Source organism: Chaetodon auriga, chromosome 5 (genome assembly GCF_051107435.1).
Source record: "Chaetodon auriga isolate fChaAug3 chromosome 5, fChaAug3.hap1, whole genome shotgun sequence".
NCBI lineage: Eukaryota > Metazoa > Chordata > Actinopteri > Chaetodontiformes > Chaetodontidae > Chaetodon > Chaetodon auriga.
The window spans coordinates 13,560,696-13,577,959 of NC_135078.1; the positions used below are offsets into that span (position 1 = coordinate 13,560,696).

At 42.5% G+C, this 17,264-nt stretch overlaps 2 protein-coding genes across 3 annotated transcripts; one reads left to right on the forward strand and one right to left on the reverse strand.

Annotated features, from left to right (window-relative positions):
• Positions 1-82: 82 nt before the first annotated feature.
• LOC143321178 (zinc finger protein 462-like) lies at positions 83-12,095 on the reverse strand. Of its 2 annotated transcripts, none has more exons than XM_076731357.1 (11): positions 12,069-12,095; positions 10,509-10,574; positions 5,253-10,411; positions 4,877-5,163; positions 4,496-4,614; positions 3,761-3,892; positions 3,420-3,648; positions 3,140-3,282; positions 2,827-3,050; positions 1,020-2,319; positions 83-942 (listed from the first exon to the last, which is right to left on the reverse strand). In XM_076731357.1, exons 2-11 carry the CDS (start codon positions 10,531-10,533, stop codon positions 800-802), a joined length of 7,761 nt encoding a protein of 2,586 aa, XP_076587472.1. In that variant the 5' UTR covers positions 10,534-10,574; positions 12,069-12,095; the 3' UTR covers positions 83-799. The 2 variants fall into 2 exon arrangements, with proteins under 2 accessions (XP_076587472.1, XP_076587471.1); XM_076731356.1 differs by lacking the exon at positions 12,069-12,095 and adding an exon at positions 10,967-11,085.
• A 44-nt stretch (positions 12,096-12,139) lies between these two features.
• On the forward strand, positions 12,140-17,025 carry coq2 (coenzyme Q2 4-hydroxybenzoate polyprenyltransferase). The gene is made up of 8 exons (XM_076729851.1): positions 12,140-12,235; positions 12,689-13,068; positions 13,558-13,724; positions 14,108-14,229; positions 14,659-14,744; positions 14,845-14,978; positions 16,197-16,385; positions 16,606-17,025. Exons 2-8 carry the CDS (start codon positions 12,744-12,746, stop codon positions 16,768-16,770), a joined length of 1,188 nt encoding a protein of 395 aa, XP_076585966.1. The 5' UTR covers positions 12,140-12,235; positions 12,689-12,743; the 3' UTR covers positions 16,771-17,025.
• Positions 17,026-17,264: the final 239 nt, after the last annotated feature.

Genomic DNA, 17,264 nt, shown 5'->3' on the forward strand with positions numbered 1-17,264 from the left:
GGTTCCAGTATGAGGGTTTGAAGCACACGGTCACCCTATAATCCACTCAACAGCAGAACAACATCAGGAAAAGACACATAGGTGTAGCAACACTTTCAGTTTATTCCAAAAGTAAATGACTTGCAACAAAAAACGGCTTAAAAGCAAACGTATGTAACACAGACCATCAACACAGAAAGAACAAGAATATCTTAAAATGTCAAACTACATACTGTTAGTTTTGTGAATATAGCCCATTTACTTGCTTGTTGGCAAGGTAAACAACAACCTAAATACGCAACAGAACCTTAAGGCAGCACAAGTTTTTCCACAGTCAATGATAATGAGGTCAGTTCAGGTCCCAGCATTGAACGTCCTTTCAATACCAGTTTATAGGTAACAGTAGTTCACAGTGTCAAGATTTTTGCATGTTTTACAGTAATAAACTCAGATTAATATCTCCCTTGACATAAAGAATGGGAATATTTTTAGAAAGACAAAAAAAAGAAGGAAATATACATGATTGTTATTCATGGATATTCTTCAGCATCTTTAAACAAAACAACTGTCAATAAAAGCCGAATGATGACAGTCATCAAATTGGTTCTGAAATTTTAGCTATTGGATCGCACAAATTAATTTCTTATCATTAACAGCTGTACAATAAAAATATGAAGAAAATGTTTAAAATCTACTAAATCTTAATAAACTGGAACCAGGCTGTTCAAACATACACAGCACAGTTTGAAAGCAGAGGGTCGTTCATGAAAAGAAACACAAAAACGAACAATGGAAACCCTCCGTAACATAAAGAAAAACATTATTTTCCATGTCGCATGACGTGACGCTCCAGTTCAGAGCTGTTTGTGAGGTTTCGTCCACAGAACTCACAGGTAAACACTTTTTCCCCTGTAGCTGCTGGAATCAGGACTCCAGCGGCTCCATCCGAGGTGGTCGGTGCACCTGAAGAGCAAGAGAAATGATCTTAGGGGGGTGTTACACGCTGTTTCATTGATTCATTATGATCAGTTCACTCTCACCTTTGGGCCCATGTGGACTGCCAGCTTCCATTGTCCCGTCACCCTCCTGACGTCCCTGATTTGTGCCTCGTTTCTCATCTTCACTGATCATCTCGTCTTCCTTGTCCTGCTTTTGCTCAAGAGGATCATTCTGATCTTCCTCCTTGCAACTACCAATCGGGCGCATTTCTTCTCTGAGATACTCATTCTCAAGTACTGGCATTTCCCCATAAGGGTCTCTTACCTCCTCACTGCTTGTCGGATTTTCCTCTTTGCGGCTTCTAAATGAGACACCTAAGATCTCCTTGTGGTTTATCTTAAACTGGCCACAGTTGGGTGTAAGGGTTAGCAGGTGTTGTTCAACTGGAAGACGCTCATGAGTCCTGATGCTATTTGCCTGCCCACAACTTTTCCTTGCAAAGGCTGAAACTGTCTCCATATGTGTGTGATTTTTTTGGCTGTGGACCAAAGTGAAGCCGCCTTCTTCACCCAGCAGCAGATTCTCACGCAGAACATTAACCTCGGACTCAGTGTTCTGCTCCGTCTTTATCGTTCTGTCCTGAGCTGCCTTCTTGTCTCTCTTGCGGATGCCGCCATCCTCATCCAGCAGCAGGATGTGACGCAGTATATCATCTTCCACCCTCGCTTCGATGTTCAGCGTTCTATGCTTTAGTGCCTTAATGTGTCGCTTGTGGGCCTGTGCTTTTTCAGCTGACTTACCGTGTGTCGCCGAGCTCCCCCCTGCTGCTTCCTCTTTTTGTTGTGGCACTGTTACACTGCTGTCCTCGCTATCTCTGAGTTTGGGTTGGGCTTGGTTCTCATTTGTCTCTTTCTTTGGACAAACGCCATCGTCATATTGGATGTCTGCACTGTTCCCTTCACCAGCTTCTTGCCCTGCTGTATCTGCTATCTTCTGTCCACCTCCAATGTCTGGCAAGAGTGGGATCTCTGCTCGTTCTTGTGGGTCCAGCTCGTGCTTCTCTTGGACAGCGGTGTTCATATTCTCGTACTGAGGGTCTAATACAGAGCTCTTGGCGGAGCTTTCTTCGTCTCCATTCTCGTCATCCTGCTCTTGCTTCAGATTGTCTCCCTCGATCTGCAGGGTCACAATCTCCCCGATGTTAATTTCTGTTGGCCTCTTATCTTGTGTCTCGTGTGGAGCTTCATTATAGTCTGTATCAAAATCTTCTGTTTTTACATCCTCATGTTCGTGGTGCTCCAAGTTAGACAAAGATTGCTCGTCCTCTTCTGGCATCCGGCCAACCCTTGCCTCTAGCTGATCAAGGCTGACCTGACCCACAAGCTCATGATTCCTCACAACCTGCACAAAAGAATAAATAAATAACTGAATGGAGTGATTGTTATGCACTCCTTGTTTATAAGACAGTTCTGTTGAAGAAAAATCAATCATGCCTTCATGAAACAAAAAAACCTACACATACACAGTGCAGATGTGTGTTTGAAATTTAAATGGTATTATCTCACTGAAACCTTCCATATTTTGTTTATTTCACTGAAGGATTATTTCCTCATGCAAAGTCTGCAGAGTTGCACACTTGCAGGAGGTGTAAGGGTACGGGGGGAGCACTGTGAAAGGACTGAGCACCAAAGTGAGAAAAATGCATCCCAAATGCAGGGCTTTGCGGAAGAGACTTTCATTTGCTAGTTTAGTTCCTGAGGCTCCACAGTTCAAGGAGCTCTTTGGTCAATAAGGGGTGACTGTGTCACACCGGGGATAAAATTCCAGTACATTCACAGAGGCTAATTTGTTACTAAGACGCAAAGGAATTTCAGTGATGCGCAGAGCGATGTAGCTATGAATCCTCACCTGATGCTTATCACTCAGGTGTGCCTCCAAGTCGCTCAGCAGAGCGCAGTCGAAGTAGCACAGCCGACACCTGTAAGGTTTGATGTCATCGTGCCTCGTCATGTGCAAATGCAGGTTTTCGGCACTGCCGCTTGTGAAAGTGCATTTGTGGCAACGGAAGACAATGCCTTCGAGGTAACGAGACAGCTTTGGGCGACGCACCTCTATTGGCACAACGCGCTCCTCTGAAAACGAAAGAAACACAAAGACTGAACACAACGTGGCAGATAAGGGTATCGGTGGGTGGGAACACTGAATATTGCATCTAACCTACCTCGATGCAAGACGATGTGATCGATCATGTTATTCTTGTTCTTGGTCTGGTAGAGGCAGAAAGGGCAGCGGAGGTCTTTCTGATGAGTGGGTTCTGACTGGCAGGCAGAGTGACCCTTCTTCATGTGCATCTCCAGGGTTTTCCTAATAGCGGCAGGAGAAATGAGTGATGAGAATACATGTCAGTCACAGAACGTGAGGGATGTTTGCGGTCACAAAAATCCCAAATGAAAGGTTAACATTTCACATAAAGAATAATACTCAGGGTGGTTGCAACTTACCGTGAACCAGTGAAAAAGCTGCAGTCCTTACACCTGAGGATCTTCTTTCCGTGGCGATTTAGGTAGTGCCGTCGTATACTAGACAGGTGTCCAGTGCTGAAACTGCAGACTTCACAGTAAAGCAGCTCGGTTTCTCGCACATTTGCTTGAGATGGAGCAGCAGCCTGCGCCACCAAGCTAAAGTGGTTCAACTGCCTCTGCACATCTGGGTGCTCCAAGTACAGCGATTCTGTCAAAGTACAATAAAGCAGTCTCTCTATAGATACTCATGCAGGTGTACTTAATATACATTTTGACGGTAATATATGTGAGGATTTATAAACTTAATGGGATTGACTTGCTTTGAGTTATTTCTGGTTCTTCAAGTTTAGGTAATCTGTTCAGCTCCTCTGATGAACTAGGGGGCTCCGTGCCAGCCCAGTGAGCGCTCTCTTCATTTTGGTTGTCAGTCCCAGCAGCATACATAACAACATCTGGACATTGAACAGCAGCACATACATGGAATGAAAGAGAAACTAGCAATAAAGCAGTATGAGTGCTGTGTAATCTGTGCAGTCAAGTCAATAATTAGTGTGTCGGCTACACTGTCTGGTAAATTTCTAAATCTGACTGCAACATTTATGGCTAAATGGACAATTTTTAGAACAGAGAATATACAACACACACAACTTCTCCAGTCTTTCTTGTAAGATGAAATTTTTACATCCGAGAAAAACATTCAGAGTGGGACTATTTCTAACATTCAGAGTTACAATGTTCAGAGTTATGAGCTATGATTATTGTGGAGGATGGCAATAAATGGCAATTAAATGTGAGGGAGTTGATCTTAGCTAGGTGTTCTTAATAAACCGGTAGCTGGGTGTATACTAGTAACAGTAACTTTTAAAAACCTGCAAAAACACGTTTGCCTTGATGTCCCTGAATGTACCACATGCTGATGGAGAAAACCTCCAAATTCTCTGATAATTCAATTTGTTCTCAGATGAAAGAGAGAGTATATGGTGCTTCATGGTAACCTGATACTGTTACCAATGTGCTGAATGTAGGTAATAGCATGTTACATACAGGTTACTCACCTTGATGTGCTTTAAGAAAATGACTCTTCCACAGGCCCATGACGGTCGTCCGATACGAACAGCAGCTACAGAGGAAAGGCCTCATAGTCCCCTCTTTGTAGAGGACATATTTGTTAATGCTGTTAATGGCAAAAAAAAACACATAAATAAATGACATTCAGTCAGAGTTCCCGACATGATGGACATCAGATTTGTGTCAAAGTACCAATAATGCTACATTAATGATAGTGTGAGAGTATTCATTCGCTTTGTAAGGCTTTTTGAATGTGTGCCAGCCTGAACTGCGAAGAACAGTGTTAGACAAAGATAAAAGCTGACTGACTCTCTGGTCATTTTGCTCCTAGACTTCCTGACTGAAAATCACCAAAGGCTTCTTCTTACTTGTGTTTAACTGCTGAGGTAGACAGGCGGCGCAGCTTATTCTTGATGGCTGCCAGGGCTGCATGGCTGCGCTCATGTAAACGCAAACCTTTCAGTGAGATGAATCTCCGCTCACACAGTTTGCAACTGTGTTTGTCTTGTCTTGATTCCAGCTCTGGCGGCTCCAGGTCAGCGGGCTTTGAAGGGGACGGCAGAGGACCTGGTGAATAAGTGAAGGTCTGTACTGGTGTCACGTTCCACTGGGCCTCCACAGTTTCTGCCACAGGTAGTTCATCCTCCCTGTAGAACTGAAAATTAAACACAGCAATAGTCAACAAATTTGAAACTTACAAGTGTATGCAAAGGATCGAGGACCATACTGGCAGAGTCGACTTACTTCCATGGATTTGGCCTCTGGTGGTGTCGTAATGATGGATGATGCCTTCCTCTTTGCAGCCTCAGCCATCATCTTCTGCCTCGCTCTGTGGCGATCCAGATGATGACACAACTTCCTAATTCCGTTTATTTGTTTTTCGCAGAGGGTACATTTGTAAAGTCCTGTGGTTTTCTTTGATGCTTTTGATAATACAATGAAGTCCAATATGCCATCTGAGCTATGGAAAGTACTGTAGTGGGCGATAAGCAGCTGAGGTGAGTCAAACTTTAAGTCTGGACACATCTTACATTCGACAGATGTGCATCCCTCAGAGTCAGCTTCAGGCAGGTTTCTGGGCTTGTTGTGTTTAGATTGGCTATACTTCTCTAGCAGCTTGTATGTGGTCAGTGCATCCAATTTGTGAGTCTTTTTGTAGTGACAATACAGGTATTTTCGACACGATCCCATATAGGTACAAAGATTGCACCTGTACTGTGATTCCTTGCTCTGCGCTGATGTTGTGTTTGACTCAGCAGTGCCCAACTGTTGACTGAGGCCAATTTCTGTGGTGCTGACTGGTGATGTTTCATTTTTTAAGGAGACAGCCTCCAATACTGACCCCCGAGAGCTGTGCTCACGTTGTTTTTCAGTTTCAATCTTATGTGAATGTTCAGAGGCTGTTGCCTGATCGTGCTCCCTTAGACAGTGGATTCTTAGTTTCTTCAACGATACATGAATTTGTGGACATTTTTTACACATGTACCCTCTTTCATTAGACCCTTTTCCCACTGTACACCTGACCATGTTGGTTACAAGTATTTCACCTGTTTGAAGGTCATCCGCCCTGGCTATGAGGTCTGGATGCTTCATTTGGCAGTGAGTGAGAGTGCCATGGTAGCTGGCATTCACATAGGGACAAACCGGGCATTTGTAGATTAATATTTTGTTTTCCTCTGCTATCGCACTAGATTGATATGCCTCAGAAGTGTTTTCTGGTTGCTCAGTCAAAGGGCGGTCAGGAACTGCTGGCTCTGGCTTCTTGGGGACCTGTATGAAAAGCGGTGCACAGTATTTCAAGAAGGCCTCCTTTCCATGTATCTTAGCATAGTGGCTTGCAAGACGCCTTTTCTTCAAAAAGAAACTGGAACACAGGGCACACTTATATAAACAACCTTGAGCCTTTGAAACAGTTTCATTGTTGTGGCGAACACGCAAGTGTCGATCAAGCGCAAGTTTTGTGCTGCAACCGTAAGTGCAGTACTGGCATCTAATAGCTGCGTATATTTTCTTACTTAGAAAGGAAGCTTTCGATACTGATCCCGGTTTACTGTGGGTCTTGTACTGTTTGCTTTTACCCACAGCTGATGGTTTAGGACCTGGGTCGGTTTTCTCCACAGTCTCATTGTGGCCCTTCTCACAGTGCTTGTTCAGCTTCTCCTGTGTTGCAAAGATTTGTGGGCAGGTTTCACACTTGTATCCACAAAGTTTCAAATCAGGACCTTTTCTTTTCAAACACTCCTTCCAGTTGTATAAGTGTGTTTCATCCACATAAAGACTGTCTGCCCTGGTAAAAAGGGCAGGGTGCCTCATCTGGCAGTGAGTGAGAACTCCTTGATAATTTGTATTCACGTAGGTGCAATGTGGACACTTAAAGACATGCACACGTGTTTGGATTTGCACTTGCTCTTCTTGCTGTTCATTTAAATTTTCAGCTTCAGCTTCTCTGTGTTTCATTCCACAATGAGTGTTGAGACCGCGCTGGGTAGGAAACCTGGCCGGGCAGTGAGGGCACTTGAGACTTGCGGAAGATCCTGCTTCCTCAAATGAACCAGGCAAGTCGTCGAGTTCAGGAGCTGAAGGGTAGGTGTCACATGACTCCGGCCTTTCATCGTGGTCCTCAACCTGCTTATTTGCACTCAGCCTCTTCCTGCTGATGATGTCCAGGACTGAGCCGTCTTCTTTCACAGACCAAGGATGAACAGCACGGTAGTGGTCTGTGATCCTTGACACTGAGCTACCTTTGAATGAACACGCTCTGCAAGAATACGTCTTGGTTTCATTTTGTCCAGATCTCTGAGATGGTAGACTGCCGTTAGTGTCATCACCATCACCAACTCCCGCAGTGTGCTGTGTTTGAGGTTTCTTCATTGTGGGAATGCTTGTTTCATGGCCGATATACAACTGAGTAGTCACGTACTCGTGGCTTATTTTACGTCCTGGGTGTTTCTTCTGGTAGTGTTCATAGACAGCTGCTGCATTTTTGTGAGAGAAAACACACAACTCACAGTGATACCCTGACTGTAAGGTTCCTTGTTTAAAACACACTCTTAAAACATCCATGAGTGTGCAACTGGACTTGTGGATTTTGCAAATATGCCTCTTCAAATGATACACATATTGCGTACTGTATGCGCATCTATGGCACTGAAGAGTCCTCTTTGTTTGCAGGGCTGTCACAGAAGGCGATGCCGAAACTTTATCAAGCTTTGTCTTTTTATCTCTTTTTTCCCCAAGGGATGCATGACTGACTTCTTGGCTTGCACTTGTTCTTTGGAGCGATGTCTGTGTCTGTTTCAGAACCATAGAAGTATACAGACGGATCTGTTCACGCTTAGCCACGAATCCCTGGTGTTTTCTGAAGTAATGCCGCAATACCTGGTCCACAGTTATCTGTCTATAGTTGCAAAAGTGGCAGAAAAACATATTGTCATCACCCTCGTTCACCAGGGGAAGAGGTAGATCGGTCAAAAAGGATAACTGCTTTGCTTTAGATTTAGATTTAGATTTTTCAATTTCAGCACATATCAAAGCTGTGTATTCCATAATGCATCCTCTGGTGGAACTAACGGTTTTGTGAACTTTGGCTTGATGGTTCAATACTCCTTTTACAGAAGGATTCCCATAGTTGCACTTCTGACAGTAAAACAAGTCTTCTGCACATGCATAAGGATTAAATTCCTTCTCAGACGCTCCTGTTGCCTCGTCCTCTTCATGTTGAAATTCTGTCTCTGTACATACCTCGACCTGTTTACTCCTTTCAGAATCAGAAGATGTAGTTCCGGCTGAGGCCTCAGTTTCACTTTGAAGTTTCTTCTTCCGCACCTCAGCACTATAAGTTAAGATGTCTTCAGTAACTGTTGATGCCAGCGCAGCATGTTTTGCGTTATGATGACCCACAACACTCCTCATGTTTGCACTTGAAAATTTGCAAAACCGGCAGTAAAGCAATGCATTTGGCGATCTTAAGGATAAACTGTCCATTCTAGTAGACTTTTCCTTGTAACGTTTGGAAGGCAACGCCTTTCCTCTTTTTGTGTCCTCAGCAGATTCCACTCCCTTAGTTTTTGCAGACTCTGACTGAATCTTAGAAGCTTCTGGAGTGTGCGTAGGATTTATCAAAGACAATGAAACCTTCTTCTGCTGTGCAATTTCATCTTTTATTCTTGTTTCCTTAGAAGAATCTGAGGTGTTTTTTTGAGCTGTCATTTTTTCTCTTAATCCTACAGAGTTTGGACACTTCTCTGGCGCCATCAGCAAACGTGTATGTGACGTGACATCAGCTGACTGTTTGATTCTGTCAATTGTGACTTCTTCATCTGGGTGGCTTTTCTGGTAGTGGACATGCATAACAACAACTGACTTATGACTAAACTTGCAGTTGTTGCAATGATACAATGCCACGTCTGAACCTTTGGAGATGGGATGTTGTGGTGAGAGTTCATTTTTGACTTCCTCACATGGTGTATGGGCATCCTCATGAGAAATCCCTTGTGGTATTAGTGGACTGATTGCAGTTTCACATGCATTCAACTGCAATGGTCCCTCTTGGCATCTATTGGCTGAATATCTGCAGAACATCAAGGAATTATCCACTTTGTGTGTCGGGTGCTCGTCCTTGTAGTGTTCTTTCAGGACCTTCAATGTACTGGTGGTAAATAGACACACAAAACATTTGAAGACCAAACTGCTCTCACATGATTGCATCGTGAATACATTTGGGGCCTCTGGATGATTTTCCATGTAGTGTCTCTTGAGGTCAGCCACACTGAAAAACTCAACCGGACACTCCAGGCAACGAAAGGTAGCGCTCCGATCATTTCGATCCTCAATGTAGGCAGTGTTATATCTTACGTAAGGGTGGTCATTCTGATAGTGGGTAGACACACATCTGATGCTCACATCATTGTAGTCACAGTGCTTGCAAAAATAAACTTCCATATCTCTGATACCAAGTCTCAGCTTCTTTTCTTCTTCGTCTTCGCTTAATTCAAATGAAAAGTCTGTGTTGCTTGACGGTTGTTGCGTCTGCGTATGTGCTTTCTGTTTGTCTATCTTTGCTATTTTAGCAGGAGGACTTTTTGAGTGTTCATTATTGGTCCTCTTGCTAACGTTGTTAAGAACTGTTTCTCTGAATTGTTCCTCAGGCTTTGGTGATTTCATGTCAGTAATTTGAAGGTGGTCATCTAACAAAAAACGACAAGAACCATATGTGGAGATATCAATCGTGGGTTTTGCGGTGACTTTAAACACACCACTGGAGTCCGACGGTGATTCTTTCAAAATCAGGGTTCCTTTGGTGCTATCCAGAAGCACTGGGCTATCGGCTAACTTCACTGGGGGTTTCCCATTTGATCCAGAGGATGCTGCAAAGTAATTGGTGATGGTTTGCATGGTTGGCCTCTTGTATGTTTTCAGATCCTTTGATGAGTTGAGCATGCATTTAGTCTTTGAGGTAGGCACAACTGAAGAATCGGAGGACATCTCTGTTGTTGCTGCAGCTTCTTTGTGCTGGTTTGTTGAATGAATTTTGGTCTCCGGGTTTTCAGAACCACTTAGATTTCCTCCCATGTTCTCGTTCTCTGATTTATTTTGACAATGTTTCTCGTGTTCATTGAAAACATCCTGAATATCAGCTTTAAAATCACAGTGTTGGTCTTCAAAAGTACTTCCTGAACTGTTGCTATTGTTGTCAGCGCTGACTTTGCTAGTTTCAGGGTTATTTAAACCAGCATGAGCAACATCTACATCTAATCCATGCGCCTTGTTGAGGTGTTCCAAAAGGCAGACCTTGGATTTGAAGATGAGTGTACAGTCGTTACACTGGAAAGACTCAACTGGGGGTTCTTGAGTGACAGCTTGATTCTGTGTCCTGTGTCCAGAGGTGGAAAAGTGCATGGAATCTGAGGGGGTAAATAAGAAATAACACTGAATACTCAATCTGATGCAATACATTGAAACAACACTGAATATTACAAGAAAATTCACTGTAATAAATACCTTCTTGCATCTTGCTTTCCTCCATAAACCCAGTGTTTTACATATAGAGACACATCTGTGAGACACCTGGAGGGTTGAAAGTATACATTATTGCATTGTGCAAGGTACAAAACCAGCGCCTTGTAGTAGGTTAATACTTTGTTACCACAGGTAAAATAAAGTGCACTACTGAGGGTTTCAACAGAGTAATGCACTAACAACACTAACATCAGATGTACTGCTGTCCTCAGGTTCCACAGGAAAATCCATTTAATCATCGGTGCAACAATGGCAGTATGTTAGAAACAACTTGGGGCCTCGGTGGTACTATAAGCGATATGCGTTCAACAGGACGGAGTCGTAAAACGAGTTCAGGCCGTTTACTATCTCAACTGACACGAACTCTCTCAACTGTATGATCACAAGAAAAAGTGGAAAAATTCAACTTGCTAAAATGCTCAGGGGGTTAATGTACTCACGCATTCCAGCAAACACAGGACGATGCTTATTAGGTTACGGTGTGAATCGCTGATGTTGATAATGTAAAGGCACTACACGTTTCCGCCATTTTTCCCGCGAGTACAACTCGCTCTGGCTTGTGTTTCCGCTCCAGCAAAGACTACAATTTCACTTCCGTCCAAAGGCAATTAACCTTCAAAATAAACTTAATTCCATGAACTCATAACGCTGCGCCCAAAAAAGGCATACACAATTCCATTTGATGAACTAGAGGAGACTACCACTAATGAAACGTTAAATTAATCAGATAGGTAATGGGTAATAAGACAGGTTTTCGGGGAACAGACTCGTGCTTTAATTATGAAATCAGACAGTGACGTGACCGGAAGTACTAGGTTTCGCTTTGTGGCTAGGCCTCAAAGCCAAATAGTTTGACAGCAAATTAAATATAGTCATTTAGTGTCAACAAAATTTGATTTAGATTTTTAACACGAAACAGACACCAAATACTGCTCTTTGTCTCCATCTGGTGCTTAGCGCTTGGCACTGAAAACAATGAAACCAAAGTTAAAATCAAATATTCCCTCAGACCGCCCCTTAAACTTTGAATTCGCCGCTGGAAAAAAAGGTGGAGAATAGACCTCTATTAAATTACGACAATATCATTGAAGATGGGCCCCTGGTCGAGTAAGAGGTAGGGTTAAAATATTAAACTTTTTTTGTTTTTGTTTTCCCTCAGGTTAACAACAGAGTACAGTCGTCTGCCAGGTTTTTTTCCTAGGATGGCGAAGGCATTATGCACCCTAATTTCCCTCTTATTGGCTTGCCTTGATATTCTTCCTATCCAATCTCACTCGTCACGCTTAACCTAACCAACCCAACCAATGAACGCAACGAGAACTAGCCAATCAGAAGCAGAGTAGGGCGGGTTATGACATCGCCATTCAAGGGGAAAAGACCGGCATTCGTGGGCAAAGATTTTGAATAGTTAGGTGACACTGTTGGAAAACCATTGTCAGTATTTATAAGTCCAAGTAGGTTGTGTTTCTAACATTTCCATTTTAAATAATATTTTCCGACTATCACTGAAATAAAGAGAAAATTGTCCTGTACGAGTCATACCCATGGATGCTGGCCTCTCCTCGCCTGGCTGTCATTGGTTCCGAGTACAGAAGTCGTTCCCCTCGAACAATATATCGTGCGTACCACAACAGGAAAACACAAAATCGTGCTGTATATTGCCGCCTGCACAGTGGCCGGTTTCAGTTTTCTCTCCTGAAACCTACAGTGTAAGTGTTAATGTTACTGTATTCTGTTCAAGATAAGTTAACGCTGATACAAATATTTTCAAGTAGCTTAGCTTGAGTTAGTTTGTGGCTAACGTTCACTGCACCCTCAGCGTTAGGTGAATGTCAATAAACACTGTCCTATTCAGAAGAACTTAATCTACCTTTACGCGAACTTTATTTTATCAGCAACAGCAAATACTTAGTGTTGCGATTCTGAGTGTTAATAATAATATCAAAATAACACTTGCACACACGGCTAAAAAGGAGACAGCTCTCTGACACATGAACATTTCAGCCTTTGTGCAGCTGAGTCATGCTAGCATAAAAAGAACACCTGTGGCAGCAGATCGGGCCTCCTCTATGAAAACCCATTGAAAACCATAGTGTGTGTGTGTGTGTGTGTGTGTGTGTGTGTGTGTGTGTGTGTGTGTGTTGTGCGTGTTGTGCGTTCAGGGTTGACGTTTTCGAGGGACTAAAGATCATGTCAAGCTGACCTCAGGCAAACACCATGTTCCCAGCCAAGCTGACCAACCGGTTAACGATGAGTGTCCTGAGGAGGATTCACCATGCAAAGTGTCACCCCTGTCCTTACTCCCTGTCAAACTGCTTCCTGTATACAGAAGGAGGAAGGAGTAGAGATGGTATCCACTCAGAGTCCAGTGTGTTTAAAAGAGTGTTTTACAGTCAGAGTGCAATCCGCCCGTCGCTCAGACTACGTGAGACACAGCACTGTGGGAGAAGATCATTCAGTTTGACAGCCGCGACAATTGTGAACTCCGCACCAGCGCCTGTCCAGCCATACCTCCGATTGATGAGACTGGACAAACCTATTGGTTCGTACATCATTTGCAATGCAAATCACATCTTTCTATGTCTCTATGTGTACAACATTATTTTATAGAGAAAGGACTTTACAAAACTGCATGTGAAACATGGTGTTTGCTATCAAAGATAATTGTATGAGCTTCAAAAGACCATTTTGACGCATCACTCCTTTTCTAATTTTGGCTAAACTTTGAGTTTAGTTTTGTGCATTTCTGTGTAGATCAAGTTAACCAAATTTAGTATTAGATCTACCTCTCTAGGTCTGCAGCCTGGGGTTAAACGAAAAGGTTCGGGCAACCTAAAAAGCAAAACTGTACATGTAATGCTTTTTATTTTGGCAGCAACATGCAAGTTGCTGGAAGTGATCGCCTTGTTTTCCCTGCCAGACCACTCTCTAAACTATGAAAGACTCAGCTTGACCTTTGTTTCTTCATAGCTTTGTTTGGGTGCTAATTTCCTGTTTTGTTCACTTGAGTTCTGGTGTGTATGTGTTGTAGGGACATGGCTGCTGTATCTCCCGTGTACATGGAGCATTGCTCTGGCTTCTGACCCTGGATGTCTCCCACATCTGGGCATGCTCACCCTGTTTGGTACAGGTTCTCTGCTGATGAGAGGAGCAGGCTGCACCATCAATGACATGTGGGATAAAGACTTTGACAGAAAGGTATATGAAACTAATAAATAGCCATTCACACATTAGCTGAAAGTAACAGGTGGGTTTTGTCATGCAAATAGTTTGGTTAAACTTACTATGATGAATATAACCGCTCAGCTCTTGTTTTATTCTTTGTCCTGTCAGCTCTGTTTTTTTATCAGCTAGACTTGCATGCAACCACAGCCCAGTCAAACATGATTGGTCAACGCTACTGGGACTAGAAAAAGAAACCAGAACGCATCCAAGTCCTCACTGTTGTCCTACAGATTCTGTATTCATGTGCTTGTACTTACCTGTGTCACCATCACTCACATAATCACAGTCAATGACAACCTCCACACTACTTTATTACAAGAAGTATGCACTCCTAATATAATGGTGTTTTCATGCAGGTGTCCAGGACGGCCACTCGACCCATCGCGTCAGGAGAGATTTCTCGAATGCAAGCACTCGTCTTTCTTGGCGGACAGCTCTCTCTGGCACTCGGGGTTCTCTTATCTCTCAACTATTACAGGTAGCCAGTCATCTCCATGTTTTCATTAGACGTAAGATGGGAGAGGTAACCATGAGTGTAGGTGAGAGGAAATACACTGAGCTAATAAGTGCTATAATGGTATTTAAAGGCTAGGTTCACAGTTTTTCAAGTCTGCGTTAAAACAACAATCAGCTGCTCATTTTTTCCAAATATTTTCTCTCTATTACTGTCAAACCACCGCAGCTCAATGTGGAAACACTGCTCAGACAAACACGAAGAGGGAATTTAGTACTAAAAAGACTGTAACTTTGAAGGATGCTCACTTGATTTGTCTCTCTGAATGATGGGGCCTCACATTAGCATCAGATATCCATCCATCCATCCATCCATCCATCCATCCATCCAGTTGTTAATTTATTTAATAGCTCGACATGGTTTGGCTCAGAGTTTTCACAATGCTCTTCACAGCATAGCTTTGGGTGCGGCTTCATTATCTCTTGTCATCACCTACCCGCTGATGAAGAGGATCACTTACTGGCCACAGTTTATATTGGGTATGTAGTGTTTAAGATTATCTTGTGGCGTTCTGCATCTAACGTTAAATCTCCATCCCACCAGCAAAGCTAAAGTTGGTCTTCTGTTACTTCTGTTTAGGCCTCACGTTCAACTGGGGAGCGCTGCTCGGTTGGGCTGCTGTCAAGGGCTCCTGTGATTGGTCCGTGTGCCTGCCGCTGTATTTCTCAGGAGTGATGTGGACACTGATATATGACACTATATATGCACATCAGGTAAAGTAGGGGGTTCCACATTTTAACACTTTAACACGGATGTGGTTAAAGTGGCAAATAATTTAGTCAGTGTTCAATCTTATTTTATTTTCACCAAGTTATCCAGTCATCCTTTTTTGTTAATACTTAACACACAGCTCCAGCATTCAATCTAGAGTTCACTGCAGTGATTGATGACAATCTCAACTGATCAGTCAGTGTTAAAAAAAACACTTTTTTCAGCCAAATGCAGTTTGAGTGATTATTTGAAACATTACATATATTGCATTACATACAGTCAATCCTATAATCATGATAAGGTAGAATATATGGATTTGGATATCCGACAGACAGATGCTAAGAGGAGAGAGAGAGAGAGAGAGAGAGAGAGAGAGAGCACCAAATTTCCAGTGAAAAATACAGAAAGTTTGAAAAATATTTTCTGAATCTCCTCAAATTCATTGCATATGTATTGTACAGTGAAGCAGTTTTACCCTCTGCAGATGAACTGTTTGACTACTATAATATGTCATTTGTCAATTTGTGATAATGAGGAACTGAAGATATACTGAAGATACACATTTGAATAAAAATTTGAATAAAAATCCCAGTATAACAGCTGAAGACTAAAAATAATTTAAGACTTCATTGCACATCCATGACGCAAATGTAAATAAAAGGTTGCGAGCAGACCATCAGCCAAATTCAACACTGTTGTCTCTCCCAAATTAGATACACACACTAAATGACAGACAACAGTTACATCAAATGTATTAATATTTCCTACATTTTTGTTCAAAAAATCATAATGTGTCTTTTAATGCGAGTCATTCATGTGATTTCCAAATGCCATCAAATTATAACTCCAGTGTATAACTGCACATTTTGTGCAGTTACACACTGGAAATGAAACAATATACATATGTGGTCATGACAGTGTTTTCCCTGTATCGCACAGCACTACTGCAGCATCATGTAAGCTATGGCTGAACTGTAGGTTCAGTGTGGAGCTGCTACTCATTAATTTCTGTGGACTCTAGGTGGAACTCTGGAGCTAGATTTAATCGCTCTGTACTAAATGAGGTTTACTAAATCAGGTATAGCATTCAAAATGCAACCTACTGCTGTTTTTGTTGCTCTCACTTTCAGGCACTCTGGAGTAGCACATAAACTTTAATGCCTCACATTTTAAAGGAGGATAATACTGACTGACACCCTTGTGCTTTCTTTCACAACTAGGATAAGGAGGATGACGTCATGGTGGGAGTCAAATCTACTGCACTGAGGTTCCAGGAGCAAACCAAACCTTGGCTGAGTGGCTTCACAGTGGCCATGATGTCAGGACTGGTGGCAGCCGGGGTTAATGCTGAACAGACTCTGCCTTACTATGCCGTGCTGTCAATAGTGGCTATTCACCTCACGCATCAGGTGAGGAACATGATGGTGCACAGTAAAGTCTGAATGCCTGCTGCCAAAGGGTTAATTTTTACAGAGCAGTTTCATTCTGTAACGAGATCACATTCATGTCAGCTTGTAAATGAATACCACCAGTAACGGGCCTTCATAGTTACTGTCATAACCAAACATACTGTAGCTCTCAAATGTGGGTTTTCCATTAAACTATGGTATTTACTCTCCACTCTTTTAGATTTACACAGTGGACATTAACAAACCAGAGGACTGCTGGAAGAAGTTTGTCTCAAACAGAAACCTTGGATTGTTGTTATTTTTGGGGATTGTTGCTGGCAATTTATGGAAAGAGAGAAGAGAGACTCTGCTGCAAAATGAGGAAGAACTCAGACAAGTGAGATAATCAGTACACTTTTTATTACAGTTACATTACATCGCATTCTAGAATGCTGTGCAGTGCCTTTTGAGATTTTCATTTTAAACAAAGCTACAAAAGACTCAGATTTGGAGATTTGAAGCTGTGTGATTTTAACCCTCTAAAGTTAGTAGACACATTTTCTCTGCTCATAAAACTTCGTTTGCAGTTGTTGATTTAAAAATTCACTTTCAGCTGGATATTGTTGAGATTCATTTGCTAAATAAAATACCTCGTAGTGCAGGCAAATATCATTCATTTCTCTGTTCTAGCACAGCTAAGTGGACCTCTCATGGCTGCACACACACACACACACAATCAGCAACACTTAATCATAATGAACATGCTTAATTGCAAAAATTATAATATCTGTTTCTGTTGCTAAAGATACCTCAGAGCTGCATTAAGCCATTTTTGCCACTAGGGAGCAGAAGGATCCCCAAACAATAGCCATGTGGGAAGGTGCTTGTTGATCTTGTCAC